The 26,547-nt window shown below is 41.7% G+C and overlaps 1 protein-coding gene across 1 annotated transcript in view; it reads right to left on the bottom strand.

The window, feature by feature from the left end:
- Positions 1-26,547, bottom strand: part of JHY (junctional cadherin complex regulator) — a 317,713-nt gene that overhangs the window by 144,469 nt on the left and 146,697 nt on the right. Inside the window, exons 4-5 of the mRNA XM_069224424.1 lie at positions 9,383-9,496; positions 8,569-9,191 (exon numbers count right to left, since the gene is read on the bottom strand). Of these exons, the coding sequence (XP_069080525.1) occupies positions 8,569-9,191; positions 9,383-9,496 (737 nt within the window). The remainder of the gene's footprint in view (positions 1-8,568; positions 9,192-9,382; positions 9,497-26,547) is intronic.

The raw sequence follows: 26,547 nt of genomic DNA, 5'->3' as shown, positions 1-26,547 counted from the left end.
TCCCACTGTAGAGAGACAACAGAAGTTACTAACTCTAGCAAAGTCGATACAGAGAAGAAACTGCCCTTCAGTTCGCCTTTTCAAATCTTTGTTGGGCATGATGTCATCATGCATACCTCTGGTTCCTCTCTGCAGACTCAAAATGCGACCACTGCAGGAGCAGCTCAATCATCAATGGCTCCAGATTTCGGAAAGCTTCTCAGATCGGATAAGCATAACCCCAGCAATAGTCGAAGCTCTGACATGGTGGTCTCAGAAGCATCATCTGTCTGCCGGCCTTTCGTTTCTACATCATCCAGCTCTGTGGACTATCACCACAGACCCCTCTCTGGAGGGCTGGGGAGCCATTTTGTAAGACCTTCGATTAAGTGGCCCCTAGAGTTGAGGGCGATGCACAGCAATCTGCTAGAGCAGTTTATCTCGCTTTGCTGGCTTTTCTTCCGAAGATAGCGGGATCAGAGGTAGTAATAAGAACAGACAACACCACTACGATGCATTACCTCAACAAACAAGGAGGCACGAGATCTCTTACCCTCTCCAGGGAAGCTCAAAACATTTGAACTGGGCCTCGCAACAAGGCTTCAAGCTCACAGCGGTGCATCTGCTGGGGACAGAGCACAAGATAGCAGACTCGCTCAGCAGACAAAGATCGAGCTGCCACGAATGGGAGCTGGACCAGTCCACAGTAGATCACATCTTTTCCCGTTGGGGAACGCCAAGAATCAACCTTTTCACCAGCAAGTGGACCGCCAAATGCCAATACTTCGCAAGCTGGCATCACCAAAAGGGATCATGGGGGAATGCGTTTTCCATAGCTTGGTCAAGCATCTTTGCTTACGACTTTCCTCCGATACCATTAATCCCAAGAGTCCTGACAAAGATGAAGACAGAGCCGTGCACCCTGGTATTAATAGCTCCGTACTGGCCTCGCCAACACTGGTTTGCAGAGCTTCTTCTTCTATCAATGAAGCCTCACATCCCGCTGAAACCATCTGTGCACTTACTGACAATGAACAAAGGGCAGATATCGCATCTGGATCCTCAGTCAATGCGATTGTCAGCATGGCTCCTGAGCACAGTGAATTTGCACATTTGAATATTCCACAGGAGTGTAGAGACATTTTGTCCAGGGCTAGAGCAGATAGCACTATAAAGCTTACTCTTGCAAATGGAAAAGTTTTTGTTTCTGGTGTCACCAACAGCAAATTGATCCGCTGTCCTCACCACTGGAGCAAATATTGCCTTATTTGTTGCATTTAGCGCAATCAGGTCTTGCGCATTCCTCCATAAAGGTGCATCTGGCAGCAATAGCATCATACAGGTGTTCAGACTCTTCACCTTCGCTGTATTCCTCGAGATTAATCAAACGGTTTCTGAAAGGACTTTTCAGAGTTTTTCCTCCATTCCAACCTCCTCCTTCCTCGTGGAGCCTGAATATCATTCTAGCGCAACTAATGAAGCACCCGTTTGAACCGATCCATCGAGCTTCTCTGAAATTCCTCTCCTGGAAAGTTGCTTTACTGGTGGCCCTCACATCAGCCAGACGAGTCAGTGAGATACAGGCTCTTTCCATACAAGTGCCGGTCTTGCAGCTCATACAAGACAGACTACTGCTACGCACAATCTCGCATTTCATCCCAAAGGTCCCTTCGGATTTTCATCTGAATGAGCCCTTAGTTTTTAAAACCTTTTTTCCACATCCATCAACTCCTGCAGAAAGAGCGTTATACTCTTTAGACATTAAGAGATGTGTTAAATTTTATCTGGACAGAACTAAGGCCTTTCGCCGGTCCAATCAACTGTTTGTAGTTTACAGTGCACCCAGACGAGGTCAACCACCCTCCAAACAGAGTATAGCCAGATGGATCTCCTCAGCCATTTGATTCTGCCATCAAGCAGCGGGCAAACCACTGCATCCATCAGTCCGTGCACACTCTACATGGGCAGTTTCTTCCTCAGCAGCGCTGTTTGCAGGGGTTCCGCTGCAAGACATTTGTAGAGCAGCGACATGGAAGAGCTGCGACATGGAAAAGCTGCCATACGTTTACAAGACATTACTGCTTGGAAGCACTATCTCAAGGAGAGGTAGCAGTGGGTTAGGCAGTCCACAGGAACCTCTTTAGGTGAAGGTGAGCCGTCTCTTTCATCCCTCCATCCTAAGATCAGGTATGCACATTGTTTATGTCTGTTACTTTCGGATTCAGATCCAAGGCTTATGATTAAAAAAAGGGGGTAACGATGGGGATAATAGACAATGTTTCATTTCAACTGTTGCCATATATATATTTTTGTATATATTTGCATGTGTTCTGTGACATACATGGCTACAATGTTCCAATGTGCATAAGTACTACTTGCTACTCGGATTCAAGCATGTGAATCTATGAAAGTTCCAATACTGGAGTAAGAAAATTAGTTACTTACCTGTAACTGTAGTTCTCCAGTATTGGAATCTTTCATAGATTCACATGCGACCCACCCGCCTCACAGGAGAAGCTCACTTTCACCTCCCTCTCTCTCTCTCTCTCTTTTCTTATGTTATACGCACTTGTGCTTGGAAAATCTGAGGCGTTGGAGCTTCTCTCAGGAGGATTCTAGAGGGTGGTGTTGTCTGATTGGTGGATGCTCAAGTTTGGTTCTTTTTCTTTAACTGACTCTGATAGACTGTTAAATTAAAGAGGCCTAGGGCCCTTGTGTTAATCTATTCCAACACTACTTACATAATTATACCGGGGCTCCCATCTCGACGACGGGGAATGATTCAAGCATGTGAATCTATGAAAGTTCCAATACTGGAGTAAAAATTTGATATGTCTATGTTGTGTTTCCTGTTGCAGGCATTAGGCCTACCCACACAAGTGAGGTTTCATTTTTATCAAGAGACTTGGGGGAACACAGAATAGCAGAACAGGTGTTATTGCCCCTTGTCTTTCTCTAAATTGTTTCCTTCCAAATGGAAGACAGTGGGTAAAAAAGACATCTATTGGATCTTGTGCCCATTTTGGAAATACATAGGTTTTCTTGATACTTATTTTTCACTCTTTATATTTCACCAAATGATTTGCAGTACACCCAGTACAGAATAAAAACCCATTGCAGGGTGCAGCTCATTTATTGGCTATGGGTACCTAGAGTTCTTGATGAACCTACAAGCCCTATATATCCCACAACCAGAAGAGTCCAGCAGACGTAACAGTATATTGCTTTAATAAAATCTGACATCGCAGAAAAAAGGTACAGAGTAAAATGTGGAGAAAACTGGCTGGTTTTTTTCACCTCAATTTCTATATTTCTTTGTTTCGGCTGTTATTTTCTGTAGGAAAACCTTGTAGGATCTACACAAATGACCCATTGCTTAATTCAGAATGTTGTCTACTTTTCAGAAATGTTTAGCTGTCCAGGATCCAGCTTTGGTTTCACACCCATTTCTGTCACTAACTGGAAGGAGGCTAAAAGCACAACATTTTTTGAAAATGGGGTATGTCCCATTAAAATGCCAAAATTGTGTTGAAAAATGTGGTTTTCTGATTCAAGTCTGCCTGTTCCTGAACGCCGGGAAGATGGTGACTTTAGCACTGCAAACGCTTTGTTGATGCCATTTTCAGATAAAAAGCCACAAGCCTTCTTCTGCAGCCCATTTTTCCCTAAAAAAAAAAATATATATATTTTTGCTGTATTTTGGCTAATTTCTTAGTCTCCTCCAGGTGAACCCACAAACTCTGGGCACCTCTAGAATCCCTAGGATGTTGGAAAAAAGGACACAAATTTGTCGTGGGTAGCATATGTGGACAAAAAGTTATGAGGGCCTAAGCGCGAACTGCCCCAAATAGCCAAAAAAAGTCTTGGCACCTGAGGTGGAAAAAGCCTGGCAGCGAAGGGGATAAAGCACTCTGAATATGCAAGTCATTATTTAAAAATTATATTACACACAGTATAAGACAGACTGCCACAAAGTGTATAGAGATTTAGAGGGTCATTCTGACCCTGGCGGCCGGTGGCCGCCAGGGCCACCGACCACGGGAGCACCGCCAACAGGCTGGCGGTGCTCCAACGAGCATTCTGACCGCGGCGGTTCAGCCGCGGTCAGAAGCGGAAAGTCAGCGGTCTCCCGCTGACTTTCCGCTGCTCGTGTGAATCCTCCATGGCTGCGGAGCGCGCTCCGCAGCCATGAGGATTCCGACCCCCCTAACGCCATCCTATTCATGGCGGGAAAGCCGCCATGAACAGGATGGCGGTAGGGGGGGTCGCGGGGCCCTGGGGGCCCCTGCCGTGCCCATGCCAATGGCATGGGCACGGCAGGGGCCCCCGTAAGAGGGCCCCGCAAAGTATTTCAGTGTCTGCCTTGCAGACACTGAAATACGCGACGGGTGCCACTGCACCCGTCGCACCTTCCCACTCCGCCGGCTCGATTACGAGCCGGCATCCTCGTGGGAAGGTCGTTTTCCCCTGGGCTGGCGGGCGGTTTTTCAGCAACCGCCCGCCAGCCCAGGGGAAAACTTGTAATACCCGCAGCGGTCTTTTGACCGCGGCGCGGTATTTTGGAGGGCGGCATCCTGGCGGGCGGCCTCCGCCGCCCGCCAGGGTCGTAATGAGGCCCTTAGTGTTTAACATAAAAAGGTGTGTTAAAATATAAACAAATATATATTTTTAGTATTAAGCAATCACAATGCAAATAGTGCAAACTTTATTTAAATAAGTTTCCATTACAAGAACACACTCCAAAGCACAACTGATAGCACACTTACATTACCTCTCAAAAGCAGTAACTCTTTGTTACCATAAAGTCTCAACAGACTCCACCAATTAAATATAAATACTGGCTCCAAATCAGAATTTAGATTAGCTTTGGATGGAAGTAAGGTCTAGACATACAGTTTTTAAAGAAGTCCAATTTGAATTCCAGGACAGAAGTTAAGAATAGGCTCATCTTTCTATTGCCAACCAAAATTGGTGGCAAATTCTGTCTCCAAAGCTTTCTAAATGCCATCAAGTCCACCAGATACTAGATTCTAGCCAGATGATTGTAAGTCCTGGTTGAGGCAATGAAACTTCTCCTGTGGGTATTCTGAATGACATCAGACAAGATTACAATAATAGCATTTCCACCTGCCTGATCCTGGTGTTGCAGTTGTGTTGTCCTGTTACCTTTAAAAGAGGATCTTGAAGGAAAGCCTTATTCCATGTCCCTTGAAAGCTTTTGGTATTAATGGTACCATCTTTTCTACATTTAACTATGCCAATTTTACCTACATTGCCTGAACTGAGTCAGCTAAATACAAGTTTCAAGGCATTCGGAATATGGCAGCGTGGCTTGTCTTGAATGTTAGGAAATCTAATAGATTCTCTGAGACTCATCATATGGTGCACTGATTTATAGTTTCTAGATGATAAATTATAACATGCTCTGCTTTGTCCACAGAGCCTATTATTATACAGACTCCAGGCTGCTTATGTGCTTGCTTTTAGGTCTAAGTGAGCCCTTCATTTGGCTGTTTGTTCTTGCTATCAGTTCACCGAAGGCTCAGTGGGGTGAGGTAAGGAGAGGTACTCCTTCTCTTTTGTTGCTTTGTCTCTTTAGAATGCACTTCATCATGGCCTGAGCAAATCAAAGAACTATTCTATGCTTCGAAAAGCTCTTAAAATTCATGTTTTATTGATCATCTGCATATCTTTTCTGATTTTGTTAGACAGTTTAGCACTGAAATGCCTTAGGGCATTCACTGAACTTTTTAAGTAACAACTCAGCTCATGCCTTGCATGTAGAGGTTTTCAATATATTTAGTTGGTGTAGGGCCAGTGCCAATTTTAAAAGAAATGAGGCAGAGATGTTGGATTTTGGCTCTTGCCCTTTGGTGATAGAGCACTGTCATTTAAGGGACAGCTCTAGTGGCTGTGACCTGACATTTCAGTAGACTGAGAAACAGCTCAACTATATAAAGCCTGAACATATAATTTATGTCTAACCATATGCATACATCTTCAGTTTAAAGCAAACATGTCTATGATCAGTTTCTCAGAGTGAATTCTGAGATAGAAGCATAATTTGCTTCAACATATGTCTTGTGTGTTTTTTCCAGGATAGTGTCTATGCAGAGGAGCAGGCACGCCCCCTGTGTAGGCATCACTGTATCCTGCTTCTTCAAACTAATATAATTTAGCAGAAAATGCATTTTAAACCTATTCTGCCATCAAAATAAGCTTAGGTCTGTCAAAAGCAGCCTAAATATGATATTATGCATCATAAGTTGTCAATTCAAAAGCATCACACTATGAAAACACTATAGGCCTGATTTGCAACAGTAAAATTACACTTTTGTGTAAGTTCATGATTGTTTGGTATTCACAAAGGAATTTGCGAGTAGTATATGTATGAGTGTGGAATCTTTGCACATAAAAAGACAGGACAGCTCTATCTTTTTACGTGCGGAGTCTCCACACTTGTAAAGATACTACTCATAAGTCCCTTTGTGAACCCCAAACAATTTTAAACGAACACAAAAGTGACAAATTAATAACCAGGTTGTCTGCCTGGTGTCTCGCTTCTGCCCCATTCAGGATGTCCCTTTTTCCAACAGGATAAGCTCATTGCTATTATTAGTATGGGTTTTTAGAAGAACATTGTAGAGAATATTGTCATTCCTCTCAAAGAAAATTTGGAAACCTTTGTGGCAAACGATGCATTTTATGATGGACATTGTCCCTGCAAAATTAAAAAAAAACATTGATACTTTAGTGGATTTTACTTTCTGTGCTGGGGCTTCAAAACAGAAATGAAAGTATGACTTTGTTATTGTAAGATTTGCTTTTAAAAGGTACAATTTATGTTCCTGTTGGAGTGGCCTCTTTGCAGGACATTGACCATCAGCTACACATTTTATGTTCTCTGGATTTCGAAAGACTACTTGTATTTTTTGCATCGTAGAACACCATTTGTTGCAAGGTTATTTCAAGGCAACTACATTTTTCGCAAATAATGACTGCTCAACGTGGGGTGCTAACAACATTTTTATTTTTATTTAGGTAGAACAGATTCCAGAAATTAACAGGCAGTAATATTGTCAACTTAATAAAACTCATTCAATATCAGAAGGGATGGAAGATATAGTAGGAATAAACCTGAGGGTCTGCCAGTCACAAATCCTGAAATCAGGTGCAGTAACCCACAAAGCTCAACATTCTGGGATCCATACATGTGGGTGTCCTCAAATAGGCATATGCTGCAATGTCTGATGAGCAGGCTAAAAGCATGCAGACTGAAAACATGCTTTTGGAATCTTTCTGAAGATTGAATTAAAAATATTTCAGTGGCAATTCACAGAACAAATTTTCAGAGAATTGGCAAAAAGGTCTGTCATCTTAAAATAGGTTTGTGAAAACAGATTCTAAAGTGCTTTATATTGAAACCTCCAGAGGCTGCTTTTCAATCGCTAAATCACTAATACCCTTTTTAAATATCTCTGCCAGTATCCCATAAACAATGTCAAATCCACTAAAACATGTTTTGTTATAGTATATCTGTTTTGACCAGTATGTTTAAAATGTTCGATTTATGATTTTCGTTTGTATTGACTTAAGGATATCTTTGCCCTATTGTTTGAGGTGTTGGCTCCGCCTCCATTGGTTGACCTTTTGACAGCACACCCCTGCTGTTCGGGTCTAGTTGTGCTTCTTCCTGGATCACTTAAAGCTGTATTATGGTCTGAACTACTGCTTTTACTGCTATTAGATAACCTATGGAGGATGACCCTTAACGCCAGACAACGAGGACTATTAAACAAAACTGTGTCTTTTTGATTCATTCAAAAGTAGAAGAAACACTGAAGAATATACATTCATGTAAATGGATACAAGAAAAAAATATATATATTCCCGAAATATATATGTATATAGCTAATCTGCTTGTGTTTCACTGCTAGAAAGAAATCATTTATATTTATATGGAGAATACATTGATTCTGACAAGTAAAAGAAACCACATAATTATTGCGAGGCACATTCAAGTAAGCTTTAGTACTCACAGATGTTAAGTAGACATGGATTGTTTGGAGGCTAAGATCATAGCATCCATATTTATATCTTAAAGATCATAAAAAATGTAGGTCTTCATTGCGAGTTTGGCAGGCAGAAAATGCCGCCTGCCAGACTCCAGCGTTCAAGAGACTGCCAGTGCAGGCCCCCGGCACCCCGTCTTTGCCAGCTTTTACATGGCGGTGCAACCGCCACGTAAAAGCTATCAGAGAGGGGACTTGTAATCCCCAAACAGTGCTGTCCTGGTGGATTAAGACTGCTGGCACCGCCAGGCTGTCAGCCGGCAAAGAAGTGGCAGTGCCGGTGGTCCGACCATGGCGTGTTCGCCATAGTCATAATGTGGAGGCCGGACCTCCAGACTCTTAATGAGTGCCTTAGTATGGCCTTAGAGACTTTCATGTGTTTAAATTACTGCAGGCACTGGACATACATTTGTAGCCTATTTGTACTTTTAGCAGATCATGAAAAAAAGTGCTCATAATAAATAATTTTTTATCAGATTATTACAAAAGTAAACACAATATTTGTAAAGCTGCTTACCTTGAGTTTTCCACGCTTTTGAAATTACTTTTCAGCTCAGTTCCTACTTTGTGATCTTGTGGATGGTTGCAATATTTGACTGTATTTTGATCACCCGTATGATAGATGGCTTCGATCCGGTTGTGAGCTTGGACTAGGTGGCTTGGAATATACGTATGTGTATGATTGGGTTCAACAAAATTGTAGAGTGGTTTACCAGTCAACTGCTCATACTCATGTGAGATGTCTTTAATATGCATCTCCGACAGCATTACAGGATCTTGCTCAGGTAAAATAATTTTCATAGAAAATTGCTTCTGCATGTCTGAAATATTTATTTGTGGCAATGCTTTTACTGGAGTCCTAAAGGTTTCTGTTGGACCATTATTTCTGACTGAAGAATTAACAGTATTTAGTGAATAGTACGGGATGCTGTTTTCATTTTCCTCCTGGTCTGTTTTCTGATGGACTGGTAGTTTTGAAGGAGTGATTATATTTCCACCAAGTGCTTTGGGGTCTTTGACACTGGGCAACTCTTTTTGTCTGCCAGCCAAATGGTGAGCATTGCGATGTTTTGAGGATTTCTCTCCAGACACGTTTTTCAACTTTTTCTGACTGGATCCTAAATTTTTTATCTTACGTTCCTGCAAAATACAGTATTAAACAGTGTTGGCATACACTCTAAATTAAATAAGTCAGGTAAATATAATTTGTAACAAACACAGAATAAATAAAGTTATGTATAAATAATACCAAAATAACGCAATCTTGCTCAACCTAGAAATTTGCACTATTAGATTCATTTAACTTATTGAGAACAAAGTCCAAATATAACCTTCAGCTTTTGTGCTCTCTGGTGCCATATATCTTCAGGACCCAAATCAAGTTGTTCATCTTCTGTGATAATCCATGTAGGTGCTTCATCACAAACTTTGGCACTGTTTGGTACCTAAAATGAATGAATGTAAATAATTTCTTTAAATAGTAGGTTAATATAACTAAAATGAAAAATAAATAGTTGTCTAAGGCATTCTATAAAAGTTTTAGTGTGACTCATACTCAACAAAAACTCTGGTAAGATCTCTTCTCAACTTTCAATGGTAAACATTTCCATAGAAATGTGTGATACTTGGGGCACTGGGAAGCAGAAGTATTGAGGGCTAACAATTGTAAGAGATTTCACAAATTACTTCGGGTCATTATAACAAACATTTAAAAAAGGATTTCTGAAACAAACAGACAGATTCTTATTTTCCCTTGTGATGCAAAAATATCCACACATCACGTGGGAAGGGCGTAAACTATAATTTGCTTTTTCATAAAGTCTCTTTGAGAGACAACATATGTTTTCAATTGTTACTTTTTTAGAGGTGATATGTTATTCATCTAATTAGGGTTCTTATTCCCATTGCTGTCACTTTACTGCAGTGTGTAGTGGCGGAGGAATTGTTGCTGAAACAAAAACACAAATTAAATTATGCATCAAGAGGGCCTAGTGAGATATAATTGGAGATGAAAAGTGCTTCAGCAATGAATCGTATTTCTACCACTGTAAGATTACAATATGTAAAAGCCTGGGAAACACGAAGTAAATGGATGACAGGTAAAGAGAATATTATTAGAACATTTCTGGACAGCATCTGCAAAACCTGAATCTAAATAAATATGTATTTACCTAGATAAAATCAAGGCTAGCAATTATATTAATCCAATGATACACTAAAGAAGGTCAGGTCAAATTAGCACACAATGAATGTTCTCACTCATTGGCAATACAAGCTTATCCTAAAGAGAAACATCATTTTGAACATGGAAGAATGTTGTTCACTATGTTTATTGTATGTGTTCAACCTAAAACATTAGTAAGTTTATGGAACTTCTTTGTAAAGGTGTAGTGAAAGAAAAGTAGCTAATTAAATGGATGTTCAGTCTTATATGATGGAGCTGTTGCATCCTCTCTGTTGGCTGTCCTCGCAGACAGGGTTGGCTGTGGGGCAATCTCAGAAGTAATAAACAACTGCCTTTGATATGGGTTCACTGGGGGACCTTATAACCCCCAAAGTAGTTTGTATACATGAAGTGACTTCATTTATTATTTTACATTGGTATTGCTCAAAGCAATAACTCCCAAGATAGGATCCCCATAACACCCCACCACACTCTAAAAGCACTTCTCGCATAGTCACAATCATACGTCAATCATACTACAACCACTTTCACCATACAGCAAAATATTCATGCTAAAGACATCGCAATAACAGACCAAAGACCACTGTGTTGGTATGTTGACAACCACAATTGCTAATAGGTCAAAAGAATATGACTATTGTGTATCAATTCCACAAAATATTGGTGCTGTCTTAACTATGAACTGGAGACCATTACATAGTATAAAAAGGACATAAAAGGATTTTTTTTTTTAAACAGGAAACGGCCATTACAACGCAGTCATACCCACGCCCGACTGCGACCACAAATCATTTACCACGCAATGCCTTTACATCGCATGACTTAACAACAAATTTGGTTCTAAAGGCATGATTGGTAAAGGCATATGCATGGTAAGTTTGGAAGGTAACTAATAAGGGCCTGATTTAGAACTCGGCGGACGGTTACTCCGTCACAATGGTGACGGATATCCCATCCGCCAAAATCTAAATTCTGTTAAATTCTATGGGATTTAGATTTCAGCTGGCGGGATATCAGGCCTTAAGTGTTTTATTTTTGGAAGGGCATGAATGGTAAAGGCATATGGGTAGCAAATGCCTTACAGGTAAGTACAGGTAAGTATTAAGGGCCAGATGTAGAAAGGCTTTAACGCGTCGCAAACAGTGAAAATTGCTGTTTGCGAGGAGCAAAACCCACATCGCGATGCCCATTCCCATTTTGCGAGTCGGTAACCTAGCTACCGACTCGACAAAATGGGACTGCGAGTCGCAAATAGGAAGGGGTGTTCCCCTTCCTATTTGCGAGTCGTAGCACGATGTAGGATTGCTATGTAACCGCGAACGCGGTCGCAAAGCAATCGCAGTTACCACCAGTGTCACACTGGTGGTAATCCATTCGCAAAAGGGAAGGGGTCCCCAAGGGGACCCCTTCCCCTTTGTGAATGGCCTTGAAAACATTTTTTCAGAGCAGGCAGACACGTTTCATTTTTTTCATTTTGTAATGTATCTCGTTTTCCTTTAAGGAAAACGGGCTGCATTACAAAAAAAAAACTGCTTTATTTAAAAGCAGTCACAGACATGGAGGTCTGCTGTCTCCAGCATGCCACCATCCCTGTGAGTGTTGTGACTCGCAAGGGGGTCGCAAATTGCGACCCACCTCATTAATATTAAAATGAGGTGGGCCTTTGCACAGGAAGGTCGACAAATAGCCCTTGACCGTCGCAACAGCACAACCCTTCTGAGCTAAAGCAAAGGCAAACATCAGAACATCAGACAAATGGGCTTTCAAGGGATAAATTTGTCTAAATATGTCCACACCAAGTCACAAATTTCAGCCATCTGCAGGCATAAACAGTCTTGGTGGAGTGTCGCCTGGCCGATAAGATAACGTCCACCACTTCTGGAGGGAGAGAAAAGGAACTCAGATTGCCCTGTTCAATCTCCAGGCATGTAGGTGCTGGCTCTGGAGGTGGGGGTGTAGAACCCGCCTCTGTGACTGCGAGAGGAAGTCTGCCCTGTGAGGGAGACAGAGCGGAGGGCACAGTGAGAGTTGGAGAAGGTCTGTGTGTCACACCCTTCTTGGCCAATCCGGGGCTATTAAAATGACTTGAGACCGATCTTAGTAAATCTTCCTCAGAACCTGAGGAATCAAGGGTATGGGGGGGAAACGCGTAAAGCAACTGGCCACACCAAGACATCTGAAACGCATCTACCCAATGCTCCTTGCACCGGATACTGGAGGCTGCAGAATGACGGACAGTGTGCATTCTCCTGAGTGGCAAACCGGTCTATCTGTGGAAAACCCCACATCCGAAGATGTGAAGAACCAGGTGTGGCTAGAGATGCCACTCGTGATCAGCCGAGAAATGCCGACTGGGACCGTCCGCACGTACGTTGAGAAGTCCAGCCAAATGGTTTGCCACTATGCAAATCCGATTGTCCTGTGCGCAGGACCAAAGCCGCAGGGCCTCTCTGCAGAGAAGGTACGACCCTACACCTCCCTGCTTGTTGACGTACCACATTGCGGTAGTGTTTTCCCTCAAGACCTGAACTGACTGACCACGAAGGGACGGGAGGAAGGACTTGAGAGCCAGACGTATCGCCCGCAATTCTAACAGATTGATGTGAAACATCTGTTCTTCTGGAGATCAAAGACCTTTGATCTCCAGGTCCCCCAGATGAGCTCCCCACCCTAGAGTGGAAGCATCCGTTATGACAACTGTCTGGTGAAGTTGGATTTAATATCACTATCTTAGAAATGCCACTTTTAGACAGTGAGCATTTCTCTGCACTTAAATCCTTCTGTGCCTTACAATCTATGTCTGGCTAGGTTCAGTTGACAAGTCCCTTGTGCATTCAGACAGACAAAACCCCAAACACAGGATGCTCAGCCTCACTTGCATACATATGCATTTTGAATGGGTCTTCCTGAGCTGGGAGGGTGTAGGGCCTGATTCTTACATGGCAAAGGACAGTATCCTGCCCTCACACAAAGGACTGCCACACCCCCTACTGGGACCCTGGCAGACAGGGCTGAACTGAAAGGGGACCTTGTGCACTTCTAAGCCACTCTCTGAAGTCTCCCCCACTTCATAGGCACATCTGGGTATTTAAACAGGGCCTCTGCTCATACCAACTCAGACACTTCCTGGAGAAGGGAACCTGAACCAGAACCTGCAACCTGCCAAGAAGAACTGCCTGGCTGCCTAAAGGACTCACCTGACTGCTTTCTGTGAAGGACTGCTGCCTTGCTGCTTTCTGGCTGTGCTGAGAAGTGGTCTCCAAGGCCTTGGATAGAGCTTGCCTCCTGTTTCCTGAAGTCTCAGGATGAAAAAGACTTCATCTCTGCAAGAAAGGACTCCCTGTGCGGCGAAAATCGATGCAGAGCCTTCCAAAAACGACGCACAGCCTACATCGTGGTGAAAAATTCACCACACACAGAACCGGAACGATGCAGCCCGACTTCGCAACGAGAAGATTGACGCAGCGCCAGCATAGCGACCGCAAATTCGACACACAGGCCACTGGATCGACGCACAGCCGAGCCAGAACTACGCAGCCCGACTTCCTGAGAGTAATCGGCGCAGCACCTGACGTGCAGTAAAACTTTTCACGCAACGCCCACCGGATCGACGCAGACCCTGTGACTTCGTCCTGCTGGATTTCAGCGCATCGTCCCTGGGCCGTCTCAAGAGGATCCAAGACCAAGCGCCGGAAATCAACGCAAAGCCTTCCCTGCGTGGAAAATAAACAAAGCATTGCCGTGTGCGGCCCAAGAAATCAACACACACCTCCCTGTTTTCCACAGATCTCCTCCTCTGTGGTTCTTATGTGGAGATTTTGAACGCAAACCAGGTACTTTGTGCTTGCAAGAGACATTTATTGCTTTTAAGAGACTAAGTACACTTGATATCATCTTTACAGTGATATCTCAACATATATTTATTGCATTTTAATCATTTTGACCTGCATTTATCCAGATAAATATTATATATTTTTCTAAACACTGTGTGGTGTATTTTTGTGGTGTTCTACTGTGTTATTGCATGATTTATTGCACAAATACTTTACACATTGCCTTCTAAGTTAAGCCTGACTGCTCAGTGCCAAGCTACCAGAGGGTGGGCACAGGATAATTTGGAGTGTGTGTGACTTACCCTGACTAGAGTGAGGGTCCTTGCTTGGACAGCCAACCAAAGACCCCATTTCTAACACCAAGGTAACCAGAACAAACAGTTGAGGTGCAGTGGACAATTGTTTTTCATTGTGTACCGAGTATAGACCAATTTATATGGTGAAATAAGTAGAGTTAACAGGGGTATCAAGGAAACTTATTTATTTCTGAAATAGGTACAAGGTGTGGAGTTTAGGAGCAATGGTCATTTGTACACCTCTGAATATGTGGGTACCCATACAAGCATATAATTTAGAGGCTGGCTGTTTTTCAAAATGTCTTCTTTCTCACACACTGGCTTACACCTGGAAAGCACATATGCAGCCAAATCCAGTTGGCAATAACAAACGTTCTACTATTCTATGCTCAAACATATATTCTGATAAAAATGGTACCTCACTTGTGTGGGTAGGCCTACTGTGTGTGACAGGAAACAGCCCAAAACACATAATGGATACAACACATTTTTCCAATAAAAAAGGCACCTTGTATTACAAAGCAGGTAGCTGTGGATTTTGAGAACTAGCTCAGCCAGCATCTAGGGAAACATAGCAAAAGTGCACATTTGGGGTGGGATGACTTGTGTGGCCTTCACAAGGTTTCTTTTACCCAGAATCCATTGCAAATCTCAATCCTTGACTAAAAAAACATTTTTTCCTCGCATTTATGTGATGGAAAGTTCTAGAAGATGCAGGCAGCCACACATTGCATTCCACTCAGCATTCCTATAAGCCTCCCAATAAAATTGGTACCTTACTTGTGTGGGTAGGCCTAGGTCCTGCAACAGGAAACAGCCCAGAATGCAACATTGATACTTCACATTTTTCCACTCAAAACAGAATTATTATTTTTTGCAAAGTGAGTAGCTCTGGATTTTAGAACCTAGCTCAGCTGCAAACAAGGGAAACCTAGTTAACCTGAACATTTTAGAAAACTAAACAACTAAGGGAGGCCAGGGATTTATGACTTGTGAGGTTTTCATTAGGTAGTGTTGCCCAAAAGCCTTAACAACTGTCAAATTCTGGTAAAAAAACCACATACATTTTCCTCACATTTCTGTGATGGAAAGTTCTGGAATATGTGGGAAGTCACAAATTTCCAACTATCCTGAGTTCTCACATGTCCCGCAATAAAAAATGTACCCCACTTGTTTGGGGGGCCCACAACACCATGGCACAAAAGGCCGTACAGGGCTACGTTGATAGATATGCAACAGGGGTAGCTGTGGTTTTTGGGGTTGAGATCTGGCGCCACACTTACAAACCTACAAACGACAGATATTTTAGAAAACTAGACAACTAGGGGATTCCAGGGTGGTTTGTGTTGTATGGATCCCATGAGTTCAGCCTACCCGCAATGCTCTGCAAACCTCAAACATTGCCTGAATTCACACACTTTCCTAACATTTTTGTGATGGAAACTTCCAGAATCCACAAGAATCTATAAAATTCCTACCATCCAGCATTGCCCACGAGTCCCTAAAAAATGCTGCACCACTTGTGTGACCGGACCTAGTGCTTACTACAGGCGTGGATTAAACCAATGTCAACGGGTTTAAAAAGAAAAAAATGAAACATTGAAGTAGTAGACAGCGATCCATGGGACAACTACATGCTTTCAACATTCTCAAAGGGGAAAGGGTCCCATGGGGACCTCTTCCCATACGGGTCTGTGTTACCACCACTTTAAAATGGTGGTAAAGTATTACTGCTTTGCAGCCGGAAGTTGTTCGCAAAACAGTAATACAAAACCATACTGATTCAGTATTTGTAAGGGGCGCCAAAAACACTCCTCTTCCAAATACCGAATCGCAAATACAAACTCCAATTTGGTAACAGGATACTGAGTCGCATTTTGCATTTTGTACATTTAAAAAAAGTATTTTCCAGCCGCATATGACCCAATTCTTTAGAACCTACAGACTAACAATTCCCAAATAGTGATTTTTTCCGAAAAGCTATTGGATAGTTGGTATTCTGAATGTAGCAAATGTTCATTTCTCAATTTGCTATTCCTAGTGGGTCGCAAATCGACATACCTCATGAGCATTAATGGGGTAAGTCTCAATTTGGAACTTGTGAGAAATCACAGCCATCACAGGGATGGTGGTCTACCTTGTTTGTGATTGCTTCTTAATAAAGCAAGCTTTTTTTTTTTTTAAATGAAGCCCGTTTTCCTTAAAGGAAAATTGGATGAGTTTAGAGAGAAATAAAGGAAACTTTGTAATTTTTAATTGCTTGAGAGTTGGCAGTGGCCTGTTGGAACACTGCTTGCTCTTAAAAGTATTTTATCAACATTCTCAAAGTGGAAGAGGTCACAAGTAGACCGCTTAGCATTTGCAAATGGGTTATCACCACTTTTAAAATGGTTTTAAAGTATTACCATTTTATGACCGGATCTCAATCGAAAAACAGTTATATATAACCAGGCCGTTTCGGTATTTGGAAGGGACGTCAAAAAGAATACCCTTCCAAATACCGAACTGTAAATACAAATTGCAATTTGGTAATACGTTTTCAAATCACATTTTGCAGACTTGAAAAACGCATTTTTGTGGTTGCAAACATCCCCATTTTGAGATTGGTCCGTGTGCAACCAGAAAATGCTTTGTACATCTGGCCCTTCTTTCCTGAAACCACACCACTTACTACAGGCTCCTCAATGCCTGGTATAAGCTTTCTAGGCAGAGGACCTCCTAGTCGTTTGCAAGTTAGTAGTTAGACTGTCTGAAACACACTTTCTCCTCATCCCTAGCCTCTCAAACTCCATGTGCTAGACTGAAACTCCCCAGAACTTCCCGCAGTAAAACAGGGAACAGTAAGAGAGACTGGATGGAAGGGTATCTCTACTCCCCTGTTTCCTTTATGAATGTCAGGAGGAGAAACCAGCTTGAGTGGGCCAGTTTGGTGTTATCATTATCACAGAGGCGTGTTCTCTCGACTCTTAGAAGAAAATTGAGGATTAGGGGAAAAGCATATGTGATCCTGAGCCCTCATGCATGACCGTGCACCTACTGCTAATGCATGTTGTTCCTACTTCCACAAACAAAATCTGTCAACCAATTCAGTTGTCCAAGAAGCAACAGATTTATGACTGGAAAGCTCTATTTCTGAGCAATCTGAGAAAAAACTGCAGGGTGAAAACAGAAGTTCCTCTAAGATAGGATTCTTTTGCTTATACTGTCTGCAATAGTATTCGGTGCCCCTGAATGTGAATCACGGAGATTGTGACTATTTAATTCTCTCCCCAAAGGAAGATCTTATCTAATACTTTCTCCAACGAAGCAGATCTAATTCCTCAGTGCTTGTTTATATAGGCCTTTGTTGTCACATTATTGGTTCCGATAAGGACAATCCTTCCTGCTACCAGGTGAGAAAATACTTTCAACAACTGACAGAAAGCTTTCAGCTCCCTCTAGTTGAATGACCCATGGCTTTGGGAAACAGTTCATGATTTCTGGGTCTAACGAAAACCCAACCAAGCTACCCGTCCTGTCAGACTGATATGCATCCTAACACCCATGGTGCCCAAAGAGACATTGGAACTCCCTCCTAGCAGGTTTGATGAGTCCAGCCGCCAACCAAGATGTTAACTCACTTCCTGGGATAGTGGCAACCTCTGAAAAGGTCCTGCAAAACAGGATTCCAGTTCACCACAATGTGCCTTATTACCTTCTAAAGTTGGAATCTGGCCAGGGAACAAGAAATATTGTTGCTATTAGATCACTTTCTACCTGATGCCAATGAGACACCCTAGGAGCAGATTAGGATAGAAGATTCAAGATGTGAGAATGAATTTTGATTATTCTGTAGTGTGGAAGAGTATAGAATACCTGCTATGTTGATAAACTTACGCCAATGAAGTTTGTCTTGCGAGGTTGACAATCTTGACTTCTCTCTCTGCGATGGGAAGCTCTTGCTATGTGAATGTGAATGCTTTCTTTGTAACAGTTTATTTCATATTAACGTGGCATATTATGTGTCCCTTTTTGTGCCGCTCTCAGTATTATGTGGTGTTTACAGATGTCTTCCATGGGGTGTTTATATTGGAGATTTAAGCTGGAAATAAACATTTAACTGGAGTTTAAATGCAAAAACAAGTCCTGGAGAAAAACAGAAGGTCTCATTTTAATGGGTTTATGCATCGAAACACAACCATGCACAAGTGTACCTATGTGCATGCCTATGTTTCCCTAAGTATCTTTGCATTAGCACATTTGCCCGAACGCATAGCATTTGAATATGGGCTGCATCGATCCAGCATTTTTGTTCTACAGAGGTAGGATGAATAAAGTTTTGACTAGTCAATCCAACAAGCTATTCATCTCATGAATCTTTAACTGCTACACCATAATTCACTGTTGTAATAACAATTGTGGGTCTTCATTTCAGTGTAAGGAACAATAGCAACTAGTTGGAAATGTATAAGCAAGTAAAAAGAGTATTTTACACAGAAATGCATTTTGAAACCTTAGTTGGCACTGAGAGTGTATAATATCTGCCTATCCGTCTATTGTGCCATTTGCAGACTTAGGGGGTTATTACAACTTTGGAGGAGGTGTTAATCCGTCCCAAAAGTGACGGTAAAGTGACGGATATACCACCAGCCGTATTACGAGTCCATTATATCCTATGGAACTCGTAATACGGCTGGTGGTATATCCGTCACATTTGGGACGGATTAACACCTACTCCAAAGTTGTAATAACCCCCTTAATTTGCTACCTTTGAAAAGGGGAGTATAAAGCTATGAATTTGTCAAACGCACAATCCTGCAATTTGTTTTCAAACTGTGACATCGTGAAGTTAAAAAAACAAATAATTTAAGCGCATACTTGCTACTGTCCAGCAGGCCTGGACCGCACCATTCAGCATCTGCTGGCCTTCTTTTGCCTGTATTACTGTACTGTCTCCTTTCCCCACTCCCTGGCGTTCCAGGGGAACCGACATGAAATAAGTGGGTTGCGGCTATACTCAGGAGACAGTGGGGAAACAACTCTCTGCGTCCCTTTTATGTTGGGAAATGCATCAGCTTGCAGGGAGTGATTTGGATGAATGGCGCAAAACAATGCTGGCTTCAGGCAAAGTCAGAGTGCTTTGGCACTTTTATATGAAGTGTTAAGTAGCCTTAATTCACCTAACCTTTGAAGTTGAGAAATTCACATATACCACAGCTAGATATATACCCATATCTCCATTTTCTTGCTTACTATGAGTCCGATTAACAGCATATTTGTACACTTAAGTGTAATTTCAGTGAACACACAATACATTTGTGATTACAAATCTGAAATGTAAGTCATATGTAAGAAATGGATGCTAGTTGAGTGGTGTGGAAGCCCCAAGTAGGTAACAACCACAATTCTTGTTGTGGTAAACCACAAATGTCACTAAATTAACCTGTGCTTAACCCTCTGGTAGCTTGGCATAAATGGAATCAGGCTTAACTTAGAGGCAATGTGTAAAATATTTATGCAGCACTCAAGCAGTAATAAAGTGAAAACACAGGAAAACTCCCAAACCGATTTAGAAAAATAGAGTCAATTTTAATGAATAAAATGATAGAAGAGGAACCAGAGATATTCAATTTTACATTTTTTAATAAATTTAGCATCTGAAAGCACAAAGCACCAATCGTCATCTGGTTGCGCTGAAACAGTGAAAAGTCACAAGTTCAGGCCACCCGAGGTGGACTGCAGGTCGTATACAGAGACCAGGTTAGTCCTGCTGAAAAGTTACCTTCTGAAGTCAGGCCCCACGAGCTGCGTTCTCATTAGAGGAGGCATTATGTGCAGGTCGAGCTTCTGGGGCAGTTAACACTGTAGCACGCAGTCGTTCAAACATTGTGACCGGTCGTTTCCATAGGTTCACGCTGGAGGTCACGGCAGCCTGCCACAGCACAAAGTGCAACTCTCCCGTTGCCTCATGTCACTGGTGGTCGCTGTCAGAGTGAAGTGCAGGTTTTACCGGAACTTTACGTTGGTGTCATTGAGGGAAGCAGACTTTTCGCACGAACGAGCCCGTTCATGGTCAGTAGAGCCCAAACTTCAGGATTGTCATGCTTTCTTTCAGGACTAGTTTCCACTAAAGCCAGCCAAGGATCTAGGACCTGGGGAGGACCTCTTGGGGATCCGGACTTACTTTAGCAGATGCCAGCAGTAGGGCTCAGGTAGGCCCAGTTGCAGGTCGAGGCAGGACCAGTTGCAGCAAGTCAGCTAGGCAGTTTCAGGAAGGCCTCTGAAACATTTTCTATCCATGTAAATTACACAGGTCATTAGCCAACTAACCCTTTGGGAGTCCCTCTGGTTATCCTTGGAACAATGAAGCAGGTCCAATCTTCCTTCTCAGATAGCAAGACAGCCCTGCAAGCAGCAGGGCGGACCTCTGGCAGCAGGAGAGTCCTTCTTCTGAATCTTCCTCTGGCCCATGGGTTCTAAAGAGTGATTCTGGAGGTCCAGTATTTATATTTGGTGCCAGCCTTTGTTTGGGTGGGTTTCATTTCCTACTGCAACAACTGGTTCTAGAAAGGATTCCCTTTGTCCCCCTGATCCAAGATCCAAACTGTCTGGAGGTGACACAAAGCAGGGCAGGCCTGCTGTCAGATTCCTTTGTATGTGCTGTAGCCATTGCCCTTTGAAAGGTAAATGAGCCTGGGTACAGCCTCTCCCCAGTCATCCTGCTAGAATGGCCCATCCTATCTACATCTAAGCCGCCTTTGTAATACTGTTTGGACGCAATAGACAGACCCCAACAGCACAGCTATTCACTGTTATATGACCGAGGAGACTGCTAGAAGGCACAGATGGATGGGACAAGAAAATGCAAACATTCTAAAAGTGGCACTTTCAGAATTCTAACTTAAAATCAGTCTAAAGAAGTTTTTAAATTACAACTAATTTGAGTATAAACAGCATATATTTATCTGCTTCCAATATTAGCACTTTATAAATGTAACAAGGTACCCCTGTGTAAGTCAGTGGGAGACATCGGCCTTACAACAGTGAGAAACGACTTTAGAAGTTTTGTACTGATAGGACATATAAAATGGAAACACACATCCTACTTTTTAAATAAAATGCACTCAACAATATGAGCCTTTAGGGCTTACCTTAAGGGTGACTTATAAGCATTTAAAAAGAAGGTGTGGCAAAAAGTTTCTTTTGCCAGTTCGAAATTGCACTTTAAAACTGCCCTAGGCTGCAGCGGCAGGCCTGAGATATCTTTTAAAAGGCACTTTACTGGGTGGTACGAAGAGAGCTGCTGCCCACTTGTAGCATTTAATTTACAGGTCTTGGGTACATGTAGAACGAAATACTAGTGACTTACAAGTAAATCAAAGGTACCAGTCCGGTGTAAGAAATATTTACTGTGTTTTAGGAAGAGAGCACATGCATGTTACGTCTGATTAGCAAATACAAAATGCTCCTCGTGCCAACAAAAACGGGCTCATCAATAGAGGCAAAGATCTAGGGTGACCAAGTAAAAAGGGCCAGGTCCAAATCACAGAATGATAAACAGAATTTTAGAATTATAAAGTGCAGTTGCGATTGTGGAAAATATGTTTTGTCAACCAAGAAGATTTTTTAGGGTTGTTAGTTTACAGCAGGGGCAGGGATGGAAGAATGGTGGTGAACGGCATGCATCACACACAACCTCAACAAGTAGTCACAAACAGCTACATGGCTGCTACAATTTGCTCCCAAAAATTTGGGGACAATTGTTTTGATAGTGGCAATAAATGTGCAACACCCCTTAATGTCATGTGGAGCACACAGGAAGGGATTTCTACATATGGAAAATGGAGCTGGGTAAAAAGAAAAACTCAAATTTGAGAATACAAATTTCTGGTCGATTTACTCAGGCATGATTTTTCCATCCTGTGTACGCTGAGAATACTTAAATATTGGCGAGTATGAGTATACCAAGAAACCTTCAAATAGAGAAGATTTTGAGCATTAGTCTGGGAATATTTGTGATTCACAAAAAAGACAGAAATCTCAAGCAAATATAGGGATGGATTCCTAGCCTATTGGAGCAGAACCTTGATAATTAGGGCCTGGGACTGACCTATCTTTTTGTATACATTTATATCTATAGCAATTCGCAAAGCACAAACTTTCTGCGTGCAGTAGGAGTCTCTAAGAACCTGATGAGTTTCTTTGAGAGAGGCAGAAGGAGCTGCCCAATCTAGCTCGGTTGTACTCAATGCGAGATGCTTCCCTACCAACAAACCCTCACTTCAAAGCGAGGAACATAATGTACAATTTTTTAATGGCTCTAGACCAAGGCACTCAGACTCTCTGTGCACTACGCCTTGCCTCAGTGTAAACACCTAATCAAGATTGCCTGAGACTCAACAATAGCAGCCAAATGCAATTCGAGAAGCACAAGCCTTTGAAGTCCTGCCTGCAAAGGCCGGTTTTCTAGTCTGGGATAATGACAAGACATGATTGCTCTCTTTGTTGTACCTTTTCAGTGGAGAAGCAATTATAGGCCCCAATTTAACAGAATAGACATTACACAGCTTATGATGCTCAAAATGCAATTTCATTTGATCATTTTCTCAATTTGATTGGTATTAATAGAATAGTTCACAAAAAATGCTGGCAGAGGTTATGTCCTGTTCCACTTTGAAAGGGATAATGTAAAAGTATGCTTTACCTGCCCAGTAAACTACCGATGCTGTGATTCACTGGGTTGCAGCAAAATGTGGAAAGGATGAAAGAGGGAGGGTTACAGTCTGTTTTGTACAGACAAACTTGATGTAGATACTTCTGGGTACCTTTTATTTCCTGTTTGGACACGCATTTTTCTATAATAAATAACTGGACAAATATGATTAATTAGGCAAAAACTGTAGAACAAAGAAATGGATTCATAGAATATTGATGGTTTTTCATGCAGAAATGATGGCATGTTTTGAGTCTTATATTTTGTATCCTTTATACAGTATATATAATAATCTGTTATGTAAATTTCAAAGAAAGGTGCAGCTTTAATTGTGGCTGTGAAAGTTCTACGAGAATCCAGCTCATAAAACTGAGTGCCTCACAAGAGGAATCAAAATAGCTGTAGTCTACAAAGTGTTGCAAGGCTGAGCAATCTTCCAGGTTTATTTCAGGGTGTGTGTTCCACTGTCTATGAGTCACAGTTGAGAAGGAAGGTCTTCAGAAATAAACAAAGGAGTACGTCTATAGACTGTTTTCTGGATTAACTCACAGTAAACACTGCAATATGGACGTTTTTCACTACATCCTCCATGTGGGAGTTTTGCGAAGAATAATTAGCACATATGAAATCGAGAGCCTAAATGTACATATATAGGTCAAGGTCCCACAGTTTTTAGCTCTCCCATTTCATAGTTAAAGAAATGAAGTGCACATATAAACTGATGTAGCACTGACTACAGGGGTGTCCAGGATGAGTTTAGGCTCAAGATATGTATGAAAAAGATTATGCTATAAAGTTGGATCATTTGAGATCTGAAACCTCCTGGGATATTAACGAATGTTCTATGGGGAAGAAATGATTGAACCAGCATTAAGCCCACCCTAAAGGCACAATACAGTTTTTAAGATTGTCCAGGGAAAGCAGATATATAGGAGCAGACTTGGAATGGTGGAATGAACACGGCCAAGTCATTTTCCAATCAATGCAGGTCTACAGCAAGAACCAAACTAAAATCCTAATTATTTTTATTTGGTACCTTGCCAATATGTCCTCATTCGACCACCTTACAGCCCTGAGAGTCAGTCCATGTGCCATGTACAAAGGACTACTCAGGGGGATAGGAAAGGTGCCACTCACAATGTTAAAGGGAAGGTCTGTGTCTCTTGATCTGCTAACGGAGGTGCCCACATATGTAGGTTCACTGTGTCAAGGGTTATCGCCTTACAAATTTGATGGACTTTCCTCAATGTCTCTCATTTATAGATTTGGGCTGGACAACTCACTCTGAGTAACTAGATCTAAGGTGAGGGTGAGGGGTTTATCTGCAAAGCAATCTCTGAAAGTAACCCACAAATGTACCTTCTCATGCGCTGTCAATGTTAAATAAAATAACATATTGAACTTGTTTTTGGAGTCGGACTGCTTTATGTTCAGCATAATAAAAAAATCAATTCTTTAGAGCACGAAAGCATTTATTCCTGGCCTTTCCCTGTACAATATTTCAGTAGTCCATGTGAGTACTAGTAAGCTAGTCAAGTAAAGCGAGGTAGTGTGAGAAAGAGAGAGGGAGAGAGAGAGAGTATATCTGTGGGCATACTTGTGGTTTCTCTCCAACTAATCATTAGAACTGAATCAGAATGCTTCGAATAAAGATATGTACCTGGAAAATATATAGGTTTTTGCTAAAAGGATGACTTATTTCCAGACATATTCTTGAACATCTCCTAATTGTCATTTTTGGATGGCTGTAGCTTTGCTGTTGTTTTGGAAGATCTATGTCCTCTGCATTCTTCAAACTGGTTTAGACAAAGGGATTGGAATATTCATTCTGAAAAACATTTTCTTAGAAACTACTAGTTCGAAAAAAAATTAAGATTTAAAATATTAAATTTAAAAAATAGGTCTGAAATTTAAACTTTCCCCATTATCACCGTTTACTGTTGCCACCACAAGGGTGTGCCGTCCAGAATGGCTACGTACAATGTTCCCTACTGAAGTAATGTTAAGGAGATTAATGGTCAAAGTCAAAATCCTGACCAGGTCGAAGTTGTTAAAAACTGTTTTCGAATCGTGTTGAAATCTTTTCGAACTGAATATAAAATACAAAGACACTCTTAGCTAAGAGTTTCTCACTAATTTTGTAAAATGAAATGTATTTGTCCTCGGCACACACTTCATAAACGTAAATTTGGAGTTACTACAGTCCTAGTCACAAAAAATGAAGTTCACAGCCCTGCAGTGGTTTGATACACTGATTAAGAGAACTGAAAATTATTCCCACTGTGGTATGCTTAAATACCATTATATGTTGTTAGTCATTCGTAACATAATATTATAAAGGAGCGAAAATACTAGGCCTTAGCATAAGTGTGCTCAATTAGAACCAGTCTGCATTAGATACTAAATTTAGTATATTCCTTGTAGTACACGTTCTTGCTTTGGTTGCACAGAAATTGCAGACTTGTAATTTCCTCTGGTGTGCATACATCCACATGCTCTCCTCTATACCTTACTCTTCTTGACATAAAACTCAAAGTCTACTCTGTTGATTATTAAAAGCAGATAGACGGCACAATGTTCATTGTAGAAACAGTCTTGGTAGGTGTGCGTCTTCCACACTAACCAGGATTTAAATGTTAGGTACACTAACACTTTGGCTGCTTCGAATGAAATCACGGTGTCCGGCAAAATGTTGCCTCTTTCCCAACACGTTGTTCCAAGCGAGAAGTGTCGCCGCCAGCTCTATGGAGGTAGTATAGAATATGGGATATGTAACATTGCCTCAATTAGCAGGGATGGGGGAAGAGAGCTCAATGCTTGGGGCCCTGCTGCCCGAAGGCGCACTTTACTGAAGAACATTAGGTCTACAGTAGGTATGAGAGAGGGAGGACGAGTCTTGGCAATAAAAGTGCATTATAATATAATACTGTAAGGTAAATCGGAATTTAGGTTAATCTACTAGGAATATAGAATAAACAATACTTGGGGTCTAAATGCTGTTCATTCTATTAATACTAATGCATTAATTGTTGCGCATATATTATTAGGAAGATAATTCTAATAATGAATGTGTATCATATTAATTAGAATAAACACTAACAAAAAATGCACACAAAATACAAAGGTGCATGTACTGATCCACGAATTCCAGGGTAATGGTCCTCATTTCTACCTAGCAAGAGATTGTCTGGCAGGTCTCACATATTCTTAACATCCCCCTAATGTCCTGTAATATTAGCCCGAAGGAGGGTGTGGGGAGTACATTAAGCTGCCCCTTTCTGCAGTGAAGCTCGTATTTGCCTCTGGAGCACAAGATATTTATCTGGGTGTGACCCAAAAAAAGAAGGGACTCAACACCATGTTAGGCTCGAAAATCTGAGACTCTAGCAAGGTTTCAGAAAGACTTCTAGGAAACGTGTATGCAACAAAGTGGAGTCATTCCTGCACGCAGTTTTACACAGCGTAGACGCGCTCATATTGGGATGTGCCA

The sequence above is a fragment of the Pleurodeles waltl genome, chromosome 3_1 (assembly GCF_031143425.1).
Source record: "Pleurodeles waltl isolate 20211129_DDA chromosome 3_1, aPleWal1.hap1.20221129, whole genome shotgun sequence".
Lineage (NCBI taxonomy): Eukaryota > Metazoa > Chordata > Amphibia > Caudata > Salamandridae > Pleurodeles > Pleurodeles waltl.
This window is presented reverse-complemented; position numbering and strand designations above follow the sequence as displayed.